General features: G+C 36.1%; 2 protein-coding genes across 2 annotated transcripts in view; both read left to right on the forward strand.

Moving 5' to 3' along the window:
• The first annotated feature begins 4,065 nt into the window (after nt 1–4,065).
• Nucleotides 4,066–18,768, forward strand: LOC306853903 (protein phosphatase 1 regulatory subunit 14A-like). The gene is made up of 4 exons (XM_079391589.1): nt 4,066–4,365; nt 16,609–16,689; nt 17,010–17,042; nt 17,432–18,768. The coding sequence occupies exons 1-4, from the start codon at nt 4,168–4,170 to the stop codon at nt 17,564–17,566; spliced, it is 447 nt and encodes a 148-aa protein (XP_079247715.1). The 5' UTR covers nt 4,066–4,167; the 3' UTR covers nt 17,567–18,768.
• A 1,207-nt stretch (nt 18,769–19,975) lies between these two features.
• Nucleotides 19,976–23,964, forward strand: part of LOC306854523 (exocyst complex component 3-like protein 2) — a 35,943-nt gene continuing 31,954 nt past the window's right edge. Inside the window, exon 1 of the mRNA XM_079392642.1 lies at nt 19,976–20,175. The gene's annotated coding sequence lies outside the window, so the exon portion shown is untranslated. The remainder of the gene's footprint in view (nt 20,176–23,964) is intronic.

Raw genomic sequence — 23,964 nt, forward strand, 5'->3', positions numbered from 1 at the left:
TTTTAAAAGTTTAGATTGTGTGTGGGGATAAGGTTTTGCTTACATTGTGGGAACCAAATGTCCCTCAAGAGAAGCAAAAACGTAAATCAACTGCATGTGACCAATCATCGTGAGGAAATATAAACATGCAAATTATGTCTTAATGAAACTATAAAGATACTAGAGGTTTGTGGAGAATTAGGTATAGTATAGGCCAGGGGATAAAGATTTTCATGAGGTCAGTATAAAAACAGTGGGCATCGAAAGTACCCACCATGATACAACAACAGTCTGTATGTGTGTGGGAACCATCTGTTCTGAAAGTCTAGGAAAATTTATTACTAAGCATCTACTAAATGACAGTCATTTCACATGATAAAGACAAATTAACCCAGGTATTGTCAGATATCAGATAAAATGTCAGATGAAATTACATGAAGTGAAAAAAAGAATGCATTTTAGAATTCTAAAAAATGAGCTGCTTTTGTGCAAATAAAATTAAGTCAACAAAATTATTATTTTTAATACTAAAAATTATCTTGATTTCTGACTATATATTTAATATATAGATTAGTGTATACTAGTATAGACTATATACAGTTATAATATGTCTTAGCATACATCTTCACTCTAGATCAAAATTAAGAGTAATTAAAATAAATTGCAATTTTCTCTTTAAAAATATATGCAAATATCTTACCGCAACATTTTGAAGCCATTATTATCGTAAATATCACAAATAATAAATAAGATTATTAATAGATATTGTGTCAAGTAATAACCTTAGCCTCCGTTTCCTGTTCTTAGCTGACAGGAGCGGCACCCGGTGTGGTCTTCTGCTGCTGTAGCCCATCTTCTTCAGGGTTTGATGTGTTGTGCGTTCAGAGATGGTATTCTGCATACCCTGGTTGTAACGAGTGGTTATTTGAGTTACTGTTGCCTTTCTATCATCTCTAACACACGTCCACACAACTGCCAATCACTGGATATTTTCTCTTTTTTGGACCATTCTCTGTAAACCCTAGAGATGGTTGTGCGTGAAAATCCCAGTAGATCTGTCATGAGCCGGGTTTGATTCCAGTTTTATTTTCCTTTCTATTTATTGCTCTGCTTCCTACTCAGCTGTTCGCTCGCACTGATTCGGATGGCACCTGTTTCCTTTTCACGCTGATTTGTTCCTCTGTTTCTCTCTGTGTTACTAGACTTCTTTGTCAGATTATTGTGCTTCGCAGCCATTCTGCCGGCTCTATTTCTATCGACTACCGTTACTCTGTTGTGTTTTGTCAAGAACAGTCCTGTCCTGTCTAGTCAAGTCGAGCCCTGTCTGGTGTCTGACCTGATCTCTGCATCTGATCTATAAATATACAGGTCCTTCTCAAAAAATTAGCATATTGTGATAAAGTTCATTATTTTCTGTAATGTACTGATAAACATTAGACTTTCATATATTTTAGATTCATTACAACACAACTGAAGTAGTTCAAGCCTTTTATTGTTTTAATATTGATGATTTTGGCATACAGCTCATGAAAACCCAAAATTCCTATCTCAAAAAATTAGCATATCATGAAAAGGTTCTCTAAACGAGCTATTAACCTAATCATCTGAATCAACTAATTAACTATAAACACCTGCAAAAGATTCCTGAGGCTTTTAAAAACTCCCAGCCTGGTTCATTACTCAAAACCGCAATCATGGGTAAGACTGCCGACCTGACTGCTGTCCAGAAGGCCATCATTGACACCCTCAAGCAAGAGGGTAAGACACAGAAAGAAATTTCTGAACGAATAGGCTGTTCCCAGAGTGCTGTATCAAGGCACCTCAGTGGGAAGTCTGTGGGAAGGAAAAAGTGTGGCAGAAAACGCAGCACAACGAGAAGAGGTGACCGGACCCTGAGGAAGATTGTGGAGAAGGACCAATTCCAGACCTTGGGGGACCTGCGGAAGCAGTGGACTGAGTCTGGAGTAGAAACATCCAGAGGCACCGTGTACAGGCGTGTGCAGGAAATGGGCTACAGGTGCCGCATTCCCCAGGTCAAGCCACTTTTGAACCAGAAACAGCGGCAGAAGCGCCTGACCTGGGCTACAGAGAAGCAGCACTGGACTGTTGCTCAGTGGTCTAAAGTACTTTTTTCGGATGAAAGCAAATTTTGCATGTCATTCGGAAATCAAGGTGCCAGAGTCTGGAGGAAGACTGGGGAGAGGGAAATGCCAAAATGCCTGAAGTCCAGTGTCAAGTACCCACAGTCAGTGATGCTGGTGTTGGTCCACTGTGTTTTATCAAGGGCAGGGTCAATGCAGCTAGCTATCAGGAGATTTTGGAGCACTTCATGCTTCCATCTGCTGAAAAGCTTTATGGAGATGAAGATTTCATTTTTCAGCACGACCTGGCACCTGCTCACAGTGCCAAAACCACTGGTAAATGGTTTACTGACCATGGTATTAATGTGCTCAATTGGCCTGCCAACTCTCCTGACCTGAACCCCATAGAGAATCTGTGGGATATTGTGAAGAGAAAGTTGAGAGACGCAAGACCCAACACTCTGGATGAGCTTAAGGCCGCTATCGAAGCATCCTGGGCCTCCATAACACCTCAGCAGTGCCACAGGCTGATTGCCTCCATGCCACACCGCATTGAAGCAGTCATTTCTGCAAAAGGATTCCCGACCAAGTATTGAGTGCATAACTGAACATAATTATTTGAAGGTTGACTTTTTTTTTTTTTTTTTTTTTTTTTTTTTTTGTATTAAAAACACTTTTCTTTTATTGGTCGGATGAAATATGCTAATTTTTTGAGATAGGAATTTTGGGTTTTCATGAGCTGTATGCCAAAATCATCAATATTAAAACAATAAAAGGCTTGAACTACTTCAGTTGTGTTGTAATGAATCTAAAATATATGAAAGTCTAATGTTTATCAGTACATTACAGAAAATAATGAACTTTATCACAATATGCTAATTTTGAGAAGGACCTGTATATTATTGTACATAATAGTGAATTAAAAAAATGTATAACACAAAAATAAACCTTTTTGTTTGTTTAAAGTAATAGTTCACCCAAAAATTTTCATTTGCTGAAAATGTACTCACCCTCAGGCAATCCAAGTTGATGAGTTTGTAGACTTGGAGAATGAGAGTCCAAACAGCTGATTAAAACATAATAATCCACACAACCTCAGTCCATAAATTAATGTCTTGTAAAGGAAAAGGAAAGGAAGGGCATGGCGTGACATGTGGCCAAGTATGGTAATTTGTGCTCTGCATTTCTCCAGTCCAAGTGCAGTCTCAAAACAGTGGGTAGTGAACAAACACACATAGTGAACACACACCCGGAGCAGTGGGTAGCCATTTTTGCTGTAGCACCCAAGAGCAGTTGTGGATTCGGTGCCTTGCTCATTGAAGTTGGAAGAGAGCGCTGTATATTCACTCATCCCACCTACAATCCCTGCTGATACCGAGACTCAAACCCATGACCTTTAGGTTACAAGCCTGACATTGAAACCATTAGGCCATGAGTAGTAAAGAGAAAAAGTAAAGAGAAGCTGCGTGTTTGTAAGAAACAAATACATCTATAAGTCATTTTGACTTTAAGCAAGTACATCTTGCTTTCACAAGTGAAAAGATCGCCTCGCCTGAATCAGGAGAGAAATATAACCAGATGAAGCACTGTTTGCAAGTGAAAAAAGTCCAAAATAGTCGTAAACATGTCATTGGGTTTTGATGTAAGAGAACAACAGGGGGTGAGCTTCACTGCAAGAAACGTTATTATTGATTACAGACTGGTATTTTGGCCAACAGCAGTTTAATGTTAAACAGTTTAATGTTAAATTGCCTTATTGATGGATTTTTTTATTACAAACATACAGCTTTTCACTTTACAAATTGATGGATTGGTGTTCTTTTGGGGATTATTGTGATGTTTTTATCAGTTGTTTGGGCTCTAAGTAAAATTTTTAGCAAAAGTTTATTTTTGTACTAACTATTAGCACCTCTTTGCGGGCTTCTGGTGGTCGCCAGACCCCAAGCGAGAGCGTTCGTAAGGCAGGAACCTCGCAGCGCTAGGACCCCGCGGCCCGGCGCGCTCTGGAGGTGTCAGCGCTCCCTCGTGCTGGAGCAGCACACCTACTCCGCCAGACTCCTGATCAATTATTTGTGTGCAAGTGTCCATCCGGAGGGTCAGTCTGGAGATGGCTGCGAATCGGATGGGGAGGCGTTATAACAATAAGATCCACTCACCGAACCGTGGTACCAGCCGGGAAGCTGGACTGAGCGTGCAGAAGAGACAAGCAAGAGTCACCGTAAAATATAATAGAAAGGAACTCCAGAGGCGCCTGGATGTGGAAAAGTGGATAGATTGTGGACTTGACGAGCTGTATTTGGGAAGGGTGAGTCCTCTTGTAATAAAGAATATTACAGGAGTACAATAATATGTAGCCTAACAAATGACATACAATTTCAGTTTGAAGTATTCCAATAATTTCTGTTAATATTTAATGGAAGCAGCAAATAAATCTCTTCTTGATTGCTGATTATATGTCATTGGAATTAATTAATTTGTACGACGCAATAATATTTAATAATAATGAAAGTTTCTATCAGTGGGAGGAAGATTTAAAAGCATCACTATCCACGTGCATATGTGCGCCTGGTCTACGTGTCCCAAACTGAAGCAGGTGTCACACAGCATTTCAATTCAGAATCCAATGTAAAGTGTCTGATGGCAAAGATGGTAAAATGTGATAAAGGATTTTCACTCCACAAGTAAGTTTCGAAATAATGTTCGATTGAGTCCCTTCTGATGTTCACATCAGTGATTATTCCGCACGTTTATTCATAAAGGGCGTGAACCTTTGGGTTATTTCACGAAACCACAGCCTTTTGTGTCCTTCATGAATATATATGTAAACAATGACAAGATACCAATTTTACTGTGTTATTATAGTAGGGTTTATATATATATATATATATATATATATATATATATATACCCTACTATAATAACATATGTTATATTATTTTTATTTTTCTATTTTTATTTCGTTATACACGTGCACATTTTGTATACATATAAATATACATGTGTGTGTGTGTTTATCATACAAGCTATTTTGTATTTATACTCTCTCTCTCTCACTCTCATCTAAAATTTTCTTCTAAAATGAGCATTTTTCTCAGGCTCTCATATGTAGGTTCAGTAATTTCACTTTAATTGCAATGAATAGTTTTTTTTCATTGCTATTAATGTGAAATATCGGAACATAAATGTAGGAGCCTGAGCCTGAGGAGCCTTTTGCATCTGAACTCTCATATGTATGTATATATATATATATATATATAGAGAGAGAGAGAGAGAGAGAGAGAGAGAGAGAGAGAGGTCACGTGTCCATTTTGTTACCATCATAACTCCTCCTAACTAAATGTATATGAAATTTCAACTTTTTCACAAAGTTACAGGATGTGAACTCTGTACTCTTTTAAATCACTTTTTCTTATTTTTTTCTCTGTTACACTTTACTCAAAGCCTTTATGTATAATGCATTATAATTATTCATAATATGCATTGTAATACATTCAATCTTGTCCTAAATAATTATAACTGAACTTAAAATGCAAAGTGTAACAATGAATTGATAAGTGTTATAATGTATTAACTGTGCTTACAAATATTCATGAGATTATACAATGCATTATAAGGTGTATCACAAGGCATAATTAAAGGATTAGTTCACTTTTAAAAAAACTTTTGCTGATAATTTACTCACCCCCATGTCATCCAAGATGTCCATGTCTTTCTTTCTTCAGTCGAAAAGAAATTAAGGTTTTTGATGAAAACATTTCTCCATATAATGGACTTTAGTGGGACCCAAACGGATCAAGGTCCAAATGACAGTTTCAGTGCAGCTTCAAAGGGCTTTAAACGATACCAGACGATGAATAAGGGTCTTATCTAGCGAAACGATCGTTCATTTAAAAAATAAATACAAAAGTTTAAGTTTTATAAGCACAAATGCTCGCCTTGCTCTGTTCTGTGATGCGCGTTCGTGACGTCACGTAATACGCAATTACGTGGAAAAGGTCACGGTTGAGGTAGGCGGAAGTACCGAGTCAGTAGGCTTTTTAATATTAAAACACCCAGGATACGCACACGAAATGGGCATTTTAAACGATAAACTGACACAAAGACATTTGAATATGTGTATATGGTCCTCCTTCCGCACATTTGTAAACACTGACTCGGTACTTCTGCCTAAGTCAACCGTGACCTTTTCAACGCAATTACGTGACGTCACGAACGCGCATCACAGAACAGAGCAAGGCGAGCATTTGTGCTTATAAAACTTAAACTTTTTTATTTATTTTTGAAATGACCGATCGTTTCGCTAGATAAGACCCTTATTCGTCGTCTGATATCGTTTAAAGCCCCTTGAAGCTGCACTGAAACTGTCATTTGGACCTTGAACCGTTTGGGTCCCAATGAAGTCCATTTTATGGAGAAATGTTTTCATCAAAAACCTTAATTTCTTTTCGACTGAAGAAAGAAAGACATGGACATCTTGGATGACATGGGGGTGAGTAAATTATCAGCAAAAGTTTTTTTAAAAGTGAACTAATCCTTTAATGCATTAATGCTACTTTTATAATGCATTATACATGAAGACTTTAAGTAAAGTGTTAAAGTCTTATTTTTCCATCAGTAGGATGGAAAATGAATATTAGCAGAAATATCACTATAAAATTATTTTAAACCTTGTAGTGTCATAACTACCATATGGGTAGTAATACCTAAATTAATTATGTAATCCTTCTTGGCACATATTTATTTGAGACAACAAAAGTAAGTTGTGAAGATTTTAACCTCAGACTTTGACATGATTTGCATCTCCAAATGGTCTTTATTCTTTAACGCTGCTGATTTAGCACACATAGTTAACCTATATCAGGCTACTTGTCTTGTTCTCCTGTGAAGCTTGAAAAACTAAGACAAGTAAACATGTCTGATATGCTAACAGTTTATATCTAATTAGTTTACATTCCTGTGTCTTGGGGTATTTTAGGACAGAGGGGATATTTTTCCTCAGAGGGTCCAGTTCCCATGAGCAACAAGATCAGTGGGCCGACCTTAAATGTTTAAAGATGCGGTCAAGACTTGTTGGTGTGCTTGCTGCCTTACATGGAGAGCTCTGGGATGCCAGCAGGCGTCTGGAAAACAGTAAACATTCACAGTCACTGGGCTTTGTGATGGTGGATGTGAGGAGGGATATGCTTGAGCTCTGACACTGGAACGAGGGGTGTTGCAACATTTAGTTTCAACATCTATAATTAGTGGTTTTCAGCAGTATGTTTCACAACCTGTATACTTCCAAATTTGCCTGTTACTAATTAAAGTAGCATATTTTATTCTCTAAATATATTTTTTTGTCATGTAAATCCATTTGTTTTTTAAATAGGTGCTTTTGCACTGTCTACTTTAAATTGTACATTGAAATAAGAAACTGAATAAAATGTCATTTATGTGACAAACATGAAGTATTAACATAAAATATAATTTTTTTGTAATTGCTACTCTAATAATTTGATTTACAACTGCAACAATAATTTGCATTGTATAATATATATATATATATTTTTACATTTGTTAAAATGTACCATAAAGTACCATGTGAATTGTACACACTAGTATGGCACAATATCACACCTCAGAAAAAAAAGGTGCAAAAGCTGTCACTAGGATGCCATCCTTTTAAAAAGTACATCTTTGTACCTTATTTACCCCTAAAGAGTGTATTAGAGTACCTTAAATGTACATATTAGCTCCTAAATTGGTACCTAAAAGCTACATATTAGTACCTTTTGAAAGGGTACCACCCCAGTGACAACTTTTGATGACAGGACGAATCCCAACAGTCATCTTTTTGTCATCTTTATGATGTGACGTTGGTGCTAAAAAGACACAGCCCCCCAGAGGCTGAGGCTGTAATCAGACCCCCCCTCCCCCTCCCCTTCATTTCCTGTCGGCAGCAGGCCCATCTACATCCTGCTCTTATGGTTCTGGGATTGATTGATGGTATATTTGTCTCATGGGGTGTTTCTTATGAGTAAGGGGGATGGGGGCTGTAGAAATGAAGACCCCATATGTCAGTGTATCACACAAAGAAAGCCCTTCTGCAACTGTCCTCCACCCCCATCCCGCAAAACGACTACCCGCTACCAACTGGTCCACGGACAGGGCATCACAAGCCCCATTAACCAGGACCATTAGTCCTCTGCTCTATCAAAGCTTAATAAAAAAGCCTAGATTAGAGTCCCGTAGTGGATAGATTCATGTTTATTTGTAGTCCAAAGGCTGGTTCATCTTTTATTCCATGTCAGTGGGCCAAACTTAGAGTCACAAAACTTTGTACTACTGGTTTGACATATGTGTAATCCAAAAAATGAGTAATAGTTAACAGCAATTGTACTTAATAAGTTTTTTTCTGATAGTGTTATGGATAAAACAAAGCTAAATGCTAAAAATAACATGGAAAGGTTTTGTGAAATGTAATCATGCATGGTTGTGGTAGCAAAATAAGCAGGCTGATCAACTTTTGAAAGGAAAGGAGAACCCACTTCTCATATATCTTGTTGTAGATGCCAGGTTATGTATTCAGTCATAATCTGTGGTATTTTGATGCAAATGAATCTTTCACTTGGTATGAGATAGCCAAATTAGGTACATGCTAACATGGTTGTGCACTTTGAAATGGAAGGAAAAGAAAACCCAGACTGCATTAAGTACTGGTTGGTACCATGTTGGGTCGCCATTTGATCTTAATGTAACTCCAGTTGAGAAGTTTAGCATTAGCTAGCTAACATTAGCTGGAATTTATTGTGTTATTCACAATAAAGAACACAAATGTTACATGTTTAATGCATAAAAGGCCGTTTTTATATTTTGATGTACATAATCAGTTCAGTTTGAGAAGTGGATGGCTGACCTGACCTGGATGGATTCAGCCAAAGTGCTTATATCAGCATCACAAAAACCAAAGAGCAAAACAGATCCACATTTAGAAGGTTTATAAACAATATTACATTTCAGAGTTGACCTGTATATGAGTTCTTGTTCCTAATATGGCCAGCTTGTAAAGAAGTCACTAATAAACACAGGCTGCATTTAATCATTTATTCTGCATGCACAAATATTTGAAGAATAACAAAATGGTTTCTTGTGAAAAAGGTTTTTCTAGATAAATGATAATATTCCGTCAAAGGAAAAGAAGGGGGAAAGGGAAGTGGTGTGTGGCCAAGTATGGTGACCCATACTCAGAATTTGTGCTCTGCGTTTAACCCATCCAAGTGTACACACAGTAGAGAACACACACCCGGAGCAGTGGGCAGCCAATGCTGTGGCACCCGGGGAGAAGTTGGGGGTTCAGTGCCTTGCTCAAGGGTCTCACCTCAGTCGTGGTATTGAGAGTGGAGAGTGTGTTGGTTATTCACTCCCCCCACCTACAATCCCTGCCGGACCTGAGACTCGAACCCACAATCTTTGGGTTACATGTCCGACTCTCTATCCATTAGGCCAAGACTGCCCCATGTAGGGGCATGTAATGTAATTAGTTAGACTAAACCATGTCAGCCCGTGTTGATCTCACATGCACTTTTGCATTTAATGTGGAACGGCGTACTGTTACATCACAGTTTATGAAGTCCTAAGGGCAGATGATGCACAAAAGATCTGACATTTTACTCTGGTTGGATTGAGCTGACATGAGAGGCACTGAAGTGCTAGTGTAGTGCTCCATCAGAGATTATCTATAGTATGAAAGATTAGTGAATGCAGTATTTGCAGTGTATCATGCAAAAACATGTCTCTTTATGAAAGAGTTTGAATGTACAGCAGAATTGTTATTTTACTTTTTTTATTTATTTATATAATGTATACATGTGTGTGTGTGTATATATATATATATATATATATATATATATATATATATATATATATATATATATATATATATTATACTGTATATGGGAAAAGTGTGAGTAAAAAATATATTTTTACTTTCTTCCCAGATAAAATATTTTAGAGCAAGAAAAATGTATATTAATTATAAAAAATAAATGCCCTTGAGGTTATAATATTTTATAATTTTACACTAGACACTTTCAAAATTAGGCTACCTCATATAGGTATTTTCTAGACTTACACTTGCTAAAATAAAATCTTGATTTTTTTGTTATTTTAGCTTATTTTATTGTTTGATTTGTTTTTGTCATTTTTATCATTTTAAATGGATGGTTCAAACCCCCCCCCCCCCCCCCCCCCTCAATGGAAATCCTGTCATTTACTCACCTTGAAGCTGTTCCAAATCTGTATTTTTTGAAGAATGTTGGTAACCAAACATTAGCTATTGATATCTATAGCATAAAATACTATGAAAGTATTAAAATAAAATACTATGTTATCAACGTTCTTCAAAATATCTTTGTTTGTTTTTAACAGAATAAAGAAACTCGTACACATTTGGAACAACATGATGGTGAGTAAATGATTACAAATGTTCAAATTTTTTGGGTGAACTATCCCTTTAAATCATCTTGAGTTTCCCTTGGAAATTTGCTTAGGCCCTCTTGTGGGCCCGACTCCTTGGTTGAGAACCACTGCTCTAAGTGTTTAGGAGTAATCGGTCTTACTTTAGGATTTAAATTAGTCCTATCTTTTTTTCTGTAACTGACAAAAAAGCTATGAACAGTCCTAAAGAAAAAAATTTAATGACTGACTTGTAAGACTAGTCAAAGCGGTTTATGCAACCAGCCCCACCGGTTTCTAGATATGGTTTGGGTCCCTCCTTTACTTTCCACAAATGGAAATTCTGTCATCATATTCTTACCACCATGTTGTTCCAAATCTTTCTTACATCTTTGTAACATAAAATAAGATATACTCTAGAATGAACAACAGTTTTTGTAAGTCATTGGGGCCCAAAATGACATTAGACCTTGCTGAATTCATTGCATGGACAAAATTGTAGCTCTAACAGTTACAGCACATGGCGAAGTTTAATACATAGGATTATGAGTTAAAATCTCTAGCCCTATGAATGAGCAACAACAATTATCTTGCCTTAGCAAACACTGGTGATACATTAAAAAAAGACTTGCCTTACTTGTCAGACTAGTTGTCTTGACACATTCTCACATTCACAGTCTTCGATCCTAAATATAAATACTTGCAGAAAGCCACGGGAGATGGGCATTTGAATTAAGGTCACAGCTGTTTATAAAACATGCAAACTCAGAAGAAAAGAAACAGCCTAACTCAAAGAGTGCAGGAAGAAAAAACACACTCTTACCCATTAGCTACTGGCCTGGAATTAATAGAGACTGAATCACAGCCTAGGGGGACCGGCTGATGGTAAACCAGTTGGAGTGATTCACTCAGCACTCATGCATGCAGTAAAACTGATGTTTCATCAGAGGAAATATTTGGAGTTTTTTTGGGAAATTTACTACAGAGACAAACCAAAATGTTTCACAAGCTTTAAATAGTCCATGATCAACCAAAATTGACATGAATATTTACACATAAATTCTCAAGATATATTTGGTATACTAATTTTCAGTTTTCTGTTGACTGTGCAAAGCTTCTCTGCTCAGGAACGAATCTAAAGCAAAGGCACAAACTTCCAGTTACTAAAGGTTTGCTCAGTATGTTCAGCATGTGAAGGGTTATGTTTTTCACAGCATTTCAGTGGCATTTGGAGTTAAAAGAAAGGTCACTGATGCCCTGGTAGGGCTTTCAGCTTGGATCTTTCTCTGATTGACCTTTCAACGGTGGTGTTAGTTTCAGGATTTTGAAAGTTCTCCCACGCCAACCCTGTTCCCTGTAGTTATCTGTAACCTTATCAGGAAACACACTGGCTTGCATGACCAGCTCTTAACCTGCTGTGTAGATGCACACCATACTGATGGCAATTTGGAGCTTTGGTAATGAAGTTAACGTAGTTGCAGGACTTGGTATTTAACTTATTAAAGGTGACTTTTCCAGGTTTTAAGTGCTATAATCAGGTCTACCAACCAAGGAAACATGAAAAAGATTAGCCCAGTAACTTTGTTTAGGCAAGCCTTTTTCTGCAAGTGTCTGAAAAAACGAGCACATCTGATTTCACTCCCCTAGTGACGTTTCAAAGGGATCTCATTATAATATTACCGGTCCGTAATCTGTAAGTTTCCACCCACGGCGCCATCATTTTGATTTCGCAAGCGACAACGGTGTATCAGTTCTAATGCCATGGTGAAAGTTTGAGCAAAACATGCTAACTGTTCTGCCTTTGGCTGCACAGGCGAGCACAAAACACTATTTAGAGTCCCAGCCTCAGAGGAGACAACAGAGCAGTGAATGTATTGATTTATTTACTGTATATTGCTACTTCCACACAGATCCACAAGTAATCCACACAACTCCAGTCCATTAATGTCATATAAAGTGAAAAGCTGTGTGTTTGTAATATACAAATTCATTATTAAGGTGTTTTTAACTTCAAACCATTTCTTTCCGCTAAAATACGTGTCCTCTATCTGTCTCTATTGCTTTCTCCAGTGAAAAAGTCCTCTGTCGGAATCAGTAGAGGAAAATGCACAGATCAGGCACATTTACAAGTGAAAACAGCATTTCTAGAGAAATATGTTGGTGGATTTTGGTGTGAGAGGACAACATGGGATAGAGGAAGTATTGCATTACGGACTCATATTTTTTTGACTGTTTAAATTTCTCAAAATCTGCTCTGATGAAGAAATAAGCTCTATTTGGATGGCAGCAAATGTTAATTTTTGGGTCAACTATTCCTTTAAATCAAAATTGTGTTCTTTCCATCTTCTGTGGAAAAAAGAATAAAAAAAGAATTGTACTGGTTACTCTTTTCCAAAAAACAATCCAAAAGCACCTGATCATAGTATCATAATAGTAGTCCATACAACTGAAATCTCTTGATTCGGATCTTTTCCATGAATCATCTGAACCTGTTCTGAACATTTTATTAATTAATCAGACAATAAGCTGTTTTGTTTTCATTCTGCTTTGCTGGTGGGTGGCAGGTTTCAAGCTGATTTAGTTTTTTGTCAATTATTTACTGGTAGGACATGAAAATTGACCTTGGCCTATTTTTAGAAAGGGAAGTGAAAATGAAATCTTTCCTGAAACACAGAGGTGCTATTATATTATTATAAATAATAGATTGTACTGTTTTCAGGTGCACCATTTCCTATTAGAGAAAATAATTTTTCCACCGCAGTTACGATTTTAAGATCAATGCAGAATTAAGCCATTAATTAAATATGAATTATATCCTTCAACTCTTATTATCGTAAATAAGTAGTCTTGTTTATCTGGAGGTGTATTTGAGGTGGTTTGATTAAAAGGGAAGGGCGGGATTAGTTAAATTCCATAGAATAGATTAGTGCTGAGTGACAGTTGCCTGGCCTAGATTGACAGCTGCTGAATGGATCAGGAGACAATACTTTGATTTCATCACTGTTCTCATTTAGTATGACTTCTAACGTTTAGAGACAGCATAGCAGGGGATTCATTGATTTATGTGGTGGGCAGTCAAGAGAGAATACATCTGAATGTGCATGTCTAATGCAACTCTTCCTTTTGCAATGTTTGTAACAGTTGTGAGTTTTTTTATTAAGCTATGAATTAAGTCTAATTGTAAATGCTCTGTTCACACAATTTATTAATTAATACATTAATGATGTACTCAGATTTTAGCATTTTTTCATAATTATTAGACAATTTTTATGTATTAGACATATTTTTAGTGCAAAAATTCAGTGCCATGTGCATTTTAAAAGTGCAATCACATTTAGCTTTGTATGGTGAAATTCCATGAGTGGCGGTTACACTAGACACTTAGCATGTTAAATATCTTCAGCCAATGAAATGGTTGTTATATGACATCATACTCTATGCCAGTGGTCTCAAACTCAATTCCTGGAGGGCCACAGCTCTGCACAGTTTAGCTCCAACCCTAATCAAACACACCTGATCCAGCTAATCAAGCTCTTCAGGATTACTAGAAACTTCCACGCAGGTGTGAGTTGGATCTGGTTGGAGCTTAACTCTGCAGAACTGTGGTCCTCTAGGAATTGAGTTTGAGGGCTCTGCTCTATGGTGTCTTTTTAATAAATAAATAAAATCAACGCATAATAGGGGGTGTTGATGGCACAGTGGATAAGACACATGCCTTTGGTGTGAGAGACCCGGGTTCGAATCCACTGTGAGACACCAATGTGTCCCTGAGCAAGACACTTAACCCCCTAGTTGCTCCAGAGGCGTGCGACCTCTGACATATATAGCAATTGTAAGTCGCTTTGGACAAAAGCGTCAGCTAAATGAATAAATGTAAATAATAAATCCTAAATTTAAAAATATACACTCACCTTCCTGCAGTGCCACAAACCTGTAGCTTTGAAGTGTGTTTTCTTTTAATTCAGCTAAGTGGTCACGCCATGATGTATTGATCTTCTGTTAGACACACGTTCAAACTTGAACTTTGGCAAGTAAAATTCAAAACTTCTTCATATGAGCTTGCATTTCCGGCCAAAATAATTTGGGATATTACACACAAATGTCCCTACACTAATTTCACAGCGGATTATATTGGAACTTTTAACATGCAAATTCGCAGTGTTCACCAAAACTGCTGGGTTTTAAGTGACCTCTGCTTCATTCATGTAATACATTGAGAATCTGAAAATTCAGTTAACCTTTTTTTAAATTCACGTTTATTTGTATAGTCAGTGCTTTTCATAATACACTGTTGCAAAACAGCTTCACAGAAAAAGAATGTTTCTACATTCTACAGCAATTTATCAGTGGTGTCTACAGTATGTCATAGTGATGTCCATATGGCAGAGCTGTACAGTTATAGCATAGCTAGGTTATTATATGCAAAAGTTTTTGGTCCAATAATTAACACCTCTGTTTTTTCAGAATTTAGCAGTAAGAACTTGCGCGTCATCCAGTTTTTGATATCATGTATACATACCATTAGTTTTGCAAATTGGTACGTTTCATCAGGTCGCAAAGAAATATAGAGCTGGGTATCATCAGCATAACAGTGAAAGCTAACACCATGTTTCCTAATGACATCTCCCAAGGGTAACATGTAAAGCGTGAAAAGTAAGGGGTCAAGTACTGAGCCTTGAGGTACTCCATACTGCACTTGAGATTGGTATGATACCTCTTCATTTACTGCCAGGAATTGATGGCGGTCAGATAAGTACGATTTGAACCATGCCAGTGCACTAATGCCAACATAATTTTCTAGTCTTATTTAAAAGAATGTTGTGGTCGATAGAGTCAAATGCAGCACTAAGATCCAGTAGCACTAATAGAGAGATACAACCACGATCACATTATAAAAGCAGGTCATTTGTAACTCTAATGAGAGCAGTCTCAGTACTATGATATGGTCTAAAAATGGACTATACATCCACAACATAATGGTGTGAGCATGTAAGAAATACTGCTGCTGCAAATATAACATACATGAAATAACCACCTACTAAGCAGGAGACATAGAATGGACAATACAAGCCAAAACAAGAACAAAACACCCCCCAAGAAGCATGTTTATTATTATTATTATTTATTATTTTTTACAAAAAAAATATCTGAGGGACCCCCCCTAAATCTATTTTATTTAAATCTGTGCTTCTCATCCATTCTGCACTGTCTATGGGTAGCGCAGCCTCACCATACAGATTTAACTATGCTCGCAGCTAAATGAAACAGGCCAGGTGCTGATTAACATTTCTGAAATAAATATTTCTGTGAAACGCAGAAGACACAGAAGAAAACAAAAGGAAGCCCGATCTAGGACCTGCCCCGTACAGCAGCAGAGGACTATTATTTTGTTGAAGGATGACATCACAGGCTCAAATTTGGTTGGCCAATCGGCGGAAAGGGACGTGTCACGACTGCCCACAAAGGGAAAACGAATTTTGAAGTCGTTTATCCGGTTTTTTTTAACAAATGAAAAAAACGACCGTTTTCTCGTTTCTGCTTATTTAATTTCAAATTGAAAAACAAACTATCAAAACGTTCATGGACCCTGAATACCCATATAGTGTTAGAATCTATCTATGAGTATATCATGATCTACATTGTTGAACCCAGCACTAAGATCAAGTAAAACTAGCTATGAAATACAGCCTTGGTCTGATGCAAGAAGCAAGTCATTTGTAAATTTAATGAGTGCAGTTTCTGTGATATGATGAGGACTGAAACCTGACTGAAATTCTTCATAGATATATTTTTTTGCAGGAAGGAGCACAATTTAGCAGACACAACCTTTTCTAAAATTTTAGACAAACAAAATGAAAAATTCGGTCTGTAATTTGCTAGTGCTTTCAGAAATGGCTGTCTTATAAATACTGTTTGACATCCTTTCTTTTCCATGATAAGTGGGTGTCAGAAACAGAAAGTTTCAGAGCGCTTTGTGTACAGGTGTAACCTGGTTATTTCTTGATTTCTAGATGCGTCATCTACTGTCAGAGAGTGAAATTACATTTTCTTTCAGCCTACCATTTTTCATGGTGGTGTGAAGCGGCCTTAAATGTGACTGTTTCTTTCCTCACAGGAAGAGGATATGCCAGAGGAAGTGAACATTGATGAGCTACTAGATCTACAGAGTGATGAAGAACGGACGCAGAAGCTTAAGGTATCTGCTTTCTGAAACTACTGATGAAGAAACCAGTATGTGGTAGGCCTATGTTTAACGAGTTTAAAGGAGCAGTTCAACAAAAAGTGAATCATATGAACTACTTTTATGAGCAATTTCTTCTTTTAAATTTGCTTTCCACATAAGATAGAAATCTATAGGGTTTTGGAACAAATTATTTAATGAACTATTCCTTTAACTTAAATCCCTTAAATTGCAGTAAAAGTATCAATCCAGCTTTAAACCATTCAAATCCATTTTCAGCAGGGACAAGATTTGTCACGGTCTTTATTAAATCTCTCAATTTATATTTCTTGTAGGACATCCTTCACACCTGCGGTAATAACACAGAAGTAAGTCTACCTACCCATTTCTCTAGTGACTAACAGTGTTAATGATTAGCCAAAATTCTTTATCAAAACGTGTGTTGTGGGATAATACCCAGAAAACTTAGGAAAAATGAAAATATTTTTTTACTGATTGCTTTCTAAAGCCAGATGATGTAGTTACAACAATCACTAGCAGGGGCTAAATCGGCCATGCTAACCACCTAAAACTTTCACATCTGGAATACAACCACTGCATCATCCTCTGCTGCCCTCTGTTGACAAAATTGGAGAAGTTGATATTGACAAATTAATACTTTTAAAAGATAAAGTTGCATTGTTTTTATTCAGATACTTTTGACACATTTGATCATGTCTTTAAAGATTCTTCTATGATCATGTGTTATCTTCATCAGGTCTTCATCACAGAACTGGTGAATAAACTTCATGGTTTGCAAAAACAAGAAGATCTCCACAACAATGGGATTGAACATCCCCAGCTTCACACCTTCCCTGATCGCCAGGGTTCTCCTGACGCTGAGAGACTCTGAGCATTTGCTCAAACATCTACAGCTCTTCAGTCTCCTGTATCAAAAGCATTAAATATCAAGGCATCAGCAGCGCATACTACTGTCTTCATTAACAAAACAAAACAAATATTTATGTAAAAAAATATTCCTAAAGCTCAGAGTAAAACACTACTGCATGGACCTGTGAAAAGTTTCTTTATCATTTTGAAATTTTTAACCATTATAAATGAAAGTTTTGTTTGTTACAATAGAAGTTATTTCACACAATGAACATGTATTTGTTGATTTAAACGATTATTTTTACCTGATCCCTTAAAATTGCTTTCATTGGAATTACCCACTATAGTCAGAATCATATGATAATATTAAATAACTTGTTTGGCTTTAATAAAAACAATTAATTTAGTGAATTTTAGGTCACCTGAGAAAACTATTTGTAGTGCATAGCAGCCATTTTAAATAGTTTTTCCTTTGAAATAGTGACCCATGTTAAGGATTTTTCTCATTAATATTTATTGGGGTTTTTTTTAGATTATGCTGAACCCATGAGTTTTTCACAAATGGACCAAAGATTTTTGGCAAGGTGCGTTTTAGATTTCAAATCAGTTACAGTAATTCCCTGTTGTGTTGTTTATGTCTGTGGTTAGATTTTGTAGGATTAAATTGTTTTTCTTGAATATCAGTGCTGAATTTAAAATGCTTTATTAAAACTGACAGCTTAAGCTTTTTCCCAGCAGAAATGAAGGCTGATTTGTAACAAAATCATGAATTACTCGTATTGTTAATATGTTTGCTGCTACTATATGAATTACTCAAGCTGGTCAAATTTATTGTATGTTTGAAGAAGACTCCATATTTTGAAGACATTCTTGAGTTGATTGTCTTCTAGCTCTATATTTTATCTTATATAATGCACCATTTGTTTGTACAGTGGCAGACTGCCAGAAATGTTTCTTTTTTTTTTACTGCTTTTAGTTTTACTTGCTTGTTTCACTTGTTTGTTTTATTTTATATTTAAAATTATATGAAACTGAACAAAAAAATAACGGGCTATTTATCTTTTGGTATGCCTTCATTTTAAATGAAACAAAAACATTGAAACACAGAAATAAATAATGCTGTATATAGCCCGTTATATCTTTGTGAAATAAAATAAAAATAAATCTACTGTATGTCTTCAGTTGATTATTATTATTATTATATTTACTAAAGTACATAAATGCAAATAGTTTTGTGCTTTTATGTGATGTTGCAGGTTTGATTTTTTTGCCTTTTAATTTTCATACGCATAATCAAATGTAAATAATGACAGATTTATGAGTTTGTGATAAAATATATTAGGATAAATTAAGATTTTTCAGGATAAATTTTGTTAAAATTATGGATATATCTATCTAACAAGCTATCCTATAAAAAAAATATAATAAATAAAAAATATTTTTTCTGAAAAAGACAGCAGAGGGCAGTAATGCTTCTGTGCATTTCAATAATCTATTTTAAGCTATTTTGGTTATACAAGCCATATGTTGTATAGCATAAATGTGTTTCACTTTTAAACCATTTAAGATTAAAAATCAGTGCAGAAGAGGTTTTATAATTTAAAATCTTAACTGTAATTATTTTATTCACAGACATTGGCATTAGTAGCAGCAGCTCTTATTCAGCTTTCATAAACAACTAGTCAATCAATCAGCAATATTGTTTGTTGAAAGATGGAAAAACATGAATGGCAGTTTTAAACTCTGTACAAAGTTGACGTTTTGTAAACACACGCTGTATCAGAAACACACCATGTCAATGGTGAGGCCTGTCAACAAAGGGAAAAAAGAAACTAAAAGAAACATTGTTTTTCAGATAGAGCGGTGCAAATTCTTTCAAGCAGCAAAGTAATGCTTGTTCCTATGATGTAAACAACATAAATAGCACTGATTACCACAGTGCTGATCAAAGCCTCTATAGATCCGTGGGTCTAATACAATGCTGTAAGAAAACAAACAAACTACCCCATGCAGAGACGGCGCAGGTGCACTCATTGACCCGGGCACAGTCTGCCCTGCTTATTTCAACCCACAGTTGGGAAAACACCTTCAGATGTGCTAGCACTCTTAGCATCAACAAACACACTTCAGACAAAAGCCGAGTGGGACAGTGGACTCCTACACACTCAGATCTACTTCCCTCACGCCACACACCAGTGACGGCCAATCATGTTAGTCATAATGCACACATATCCATGCCAGGCAATAAAGAAATAAACAAAAAATACTGTACTGCATCTATGCCTCCCAGAGCAATTAGTGGAGTCATAGTGCCCATGATCCCAGAGGCCCAAGAGGTGGTGGGGGAAGCTCAGAGCTGATGGAAAGGAAAGGGGATGGCCGGCTTCCTGAGGAAAAAGCATCGTCTTTTGCGCTCCAAAACAACTCAGGAAGTGACTATAGGTGGTCCTGGGTTTCAGACGTGCTTTCAGTTGGAAGACAGCACATGCAGAGTTAGTTACTCTCTAAGTTGGACACTTACAGTGAGAAACTAAGACACAAACACATACACAGATACGAAACCTCTGGGGCACTGGGATGTCCCTGCTCTGAGACATTTAGGGATTTACCACCGCTTCATTGCCAAACAAGGTAAGAGGAACGTTTTTCTGGTTTGACAGGGCTTTCTGAGTTTTCAGTGGTTCAGAATTGATGAAATGACAAGTGGAGGCTTGTTTAGTACAAAGTTAGTTTAAATGTCACTGCTGCGCAAAGACGGTTATTCTGATGTCTTGGTGAGCTGAGTGGATGTTGTGTAGGTGCCAGTGCCAATGATATACATGAATGCCAAAGATACTTCAGTCTTCATACTTTTTGTACGCTTCTTGTATTAATAGACTCAAACAAAACTGAAAAGCTTTATGATTATGGAATATGACTGAGTGCGTCTTGATTTATGTCATGATGTTCACATGTGTCGGGTACTGATTCTTGATAAATCACTTTCTCTGGACATCTCGTCTCAAAACAGTGGACAGAAATAAAGGATAGGAGACTTTGTAATCAGCTAGTTTTCACCTGGTTTCAATTCAGATTTCAACCCAACTGATACTAAAACTTTTCAACAACAACAACAACAACAAAAATCCTTCAAATCAAACATTAGAATGTATTCATCATGTTACATCAAACTGCTTAGACCCAACATTTTGAGAAATGAATTTACACATTTTTGGTTTTCTTAAATAAACAACAAGAGAAGCATGCATTTATTTGAATAATAAGTGAACAGTTTTTTATTATTTAGTCTGGCTTATATGTTCTTTGACCTTGTGTAGTTTTGTTCTCTTTTGAGGATGTTTCTTCACAAATGAATATGCCATAGATTGGTGGTTCTCAGTTGGAGGCCGGGGCCCACTAGGGGCCATCAGCAAACTTCCAGGGCAGCTCAGTATGTCTTAAAATGATTTAAATTTAGTTATATTACATAATCTTAATTAAAATGCTAAAACACACACAAAAAATATATATGAACAGCATCGAACTGTCATAATAGTTTTATTTAACACTTTAAACTGTCATTATATAGTAAAACCAGGTCGAACTAGAGTGTAAAAAACAAAAATAAATCAATTAAATTAAATATAAAGATAAAAAATTACAATAATAAAAAGTAATATAAGTTGAGAGAAGAATATTGCCTTGGATAAAGGGGGTCCTTAGAGTCAAAAAGGTTAAGAACCACTAGACGTATGACCTTTGACACCCCCAAAACACCTTTAACAGCGCTGATAAGCGGTAGCTGATAAGACTTTTATTCTGATATCATAACTTGCACAGTTATATGTTATATTTTTGAACATTCAGAACAAACCATGAGAGCCAGTTTGGGTAATTAGTTCCAGTGAATATTCTGTCTATTTTAGTTTTAAAAACAGCCATTTTTATATTCTGTTACAGCAAACTGAATTATATGCCATCAAAATGAGTCATGAATTCATATAATACACAATCCAACAGGAATAACATAAGGTATAGAATATTAAACAGACTCAAAAAAGTACAAAAGCTGTCCATTTCAAAAGGTACTTATATTTACATACTTATATTTCATTACTGACATGTACCTTAAAGATGAAGATTTTGAAAGGATAATGGTACATGGGACCACCTGCGCCAAGAGTAAACAGACAATGCGGATGACAGAAAACACATGTACAGCGATAACGTGACATCCATTAAACCATGGGACAGACAAAGCCATGCCATAATCAATCTTTCCTCAAATGCTGAATAATATCTTCCTACACAAACCTCTTAAATTAGCTGTAACCTGACCCGCTCAATCTAGAAGGTTACACTTGTGACGTCCATCCAGTCCATTCCTGCTAACAGATGCCCACACTCCAGCGAAACGGAACCAGGATGCTACCAGATAAAACGGGCCCTATAAAGGATAACCCCTGTTCCTCTGCTGGCATCCACCACGCTGGAACGTGTCAGTAAGGCTGCGGCTGATTGCTCGCTGTGGTCAGGGCTGCTGTTCTAGTGGCATGACAGAGAGCCCTTCTCTCAGCACAGATGCAGAGGGCTTTTCCTGTGGTCCGTATGGAGCACCACTGCAGGATGCAGGCCGGCTGTGATTGGACCATCCCCTGCTGACTCTTCACTCAGGTGCCAGCAAGAAGTTGCATAATAGTGGTGACAAACAGGGATATGAGCACACCACCTTGGGAGAGAAACCAAGAATGGTGTGTTTTACTTTAATGGCAGTAATGACTGTCCAATCAGCGATGAACAGACATATGAGCCCATTTTATAAACAGCTGTAATGTCCTTATTTAAACACATTTATAAAATAGTGTAAATTATATGATTATAAATAATATTATTTAAATAAAAAAATGTATGTATGTCTCATTTAAATACACAAGTTTTGTAGATTTGAAAATAATGTAAATTATTCTGTTTTAACACTACTTATAATTATAATAATTCAAAATTATAAAACTTTTTATAATATACAAATATACATCTAAAAAATAAATAAAATAAAATAAATAAATATGCATGTTCTCTTAATGATGGGTCAAAAAAATCTGTAAATAATTTAATTATTATAATACATTATTTAATTATTATAATAAAAATTATACTATTTTATAGTAAATAAATAAATAAATAATATAGATATAAAATAATAGAAAAAATAATAGAAAATAACTGTTTTACAAATTATAATAATTGTATTTTTTGTCTTTATAAATGATATTTTATAAATAAATACTTCATAATATGATACTTTATAAACAAATAAATAAATAATAGAAAGTAAATATTTTACACATATAATCATATTAATAATTAACAATGAATAATTTAAACACATTTTAATAATTATTTTATTTTTACCAGTATATATGGGTCTTTATAAATTATATTTTGTAAATAAATATTTTATAATACGATACTAAATAAATACATGAATAATAGAAAGTAAATATTTTACACATAATATTTTACACATATTTATAATAATTGTATTTTATATGGGTCTTTATAAATTATATACAAACGTGTGCCATTTTGGAAAGAGGATCCCTCGCAAAAGGATCATCATGGTTTATCCTTAATGGTGTGATTTTCTTGAAAATGCAACATAATTGTCCAGAAACTTTCAAGTCAAAGAAACATTTTACAAAAATCAATCTGAAAAACACAAAATGTTCCTAAAGCATGTCAATTAAAACATGGGCCAAACATTGTCCTTTTGAACCACTTGAGCTGTTGGGAAATATTTGAACCTTCGCCAAGGTGAACATCGTAGGCAGAGCAGGAGCAAAGGATGCACCAGAAAACACACACAACAATGACAAAGTTCATATTATGCGGTACTATTTCCTGCTCTCCAAGCCAAGAATTCACCCCATTTGCAGCTTCTCTTTATACAGTCCCTCTTTATTCAGTGCTGGTCTTAGATGTGGCGCCAATTGTGGTTTCCTGATGCGCTTTTTGCCCCCTGACAATCAACAGGAACAAGTATGTGATGTCCTTGTTTGGTTTCAACTGAAAAATATAGCATGTATCTCATAATTGATTAGTAGGGAGGTCAAGGTGGAAATGAGAAAGTGCATCCGGTAGATAAGTGAGAGCTGCAAAAGCAAAAAAAGAAGAAAAATGCTTGAACTCTGACCTTTGTGCAGTCTGAACGTACAATATGTTCATCTTCTGATTCCCCCAATTTGATCAGCCCAACTCATCAGCGCTCTTGTTTTTTAAAAAAGAAATACGAGTTAAATAGCCATGCCAAGTTTTTGACCTCTACGAACGTCCCTGAGGTTTATGGGAGGCGTGACACAGCAATCCTTTGTTTATGCATCAGAGAATAAGCTTCTCTGCACTGTTTTTCATATTGTTGAAGGAAACTGCCAAGATGCTTAA

The sequence above is a fragment of the Barbus barbus genome (genome assembly GCF_936440315.1).
Source record: "Barbus barbus genome assembly, chromosome: 34".
NCBI lineage: Eukaryota > Metazoa > Chordata > Actinopteri > Cypriniformes > Cyprinidae > Barbus > Barbus barbus.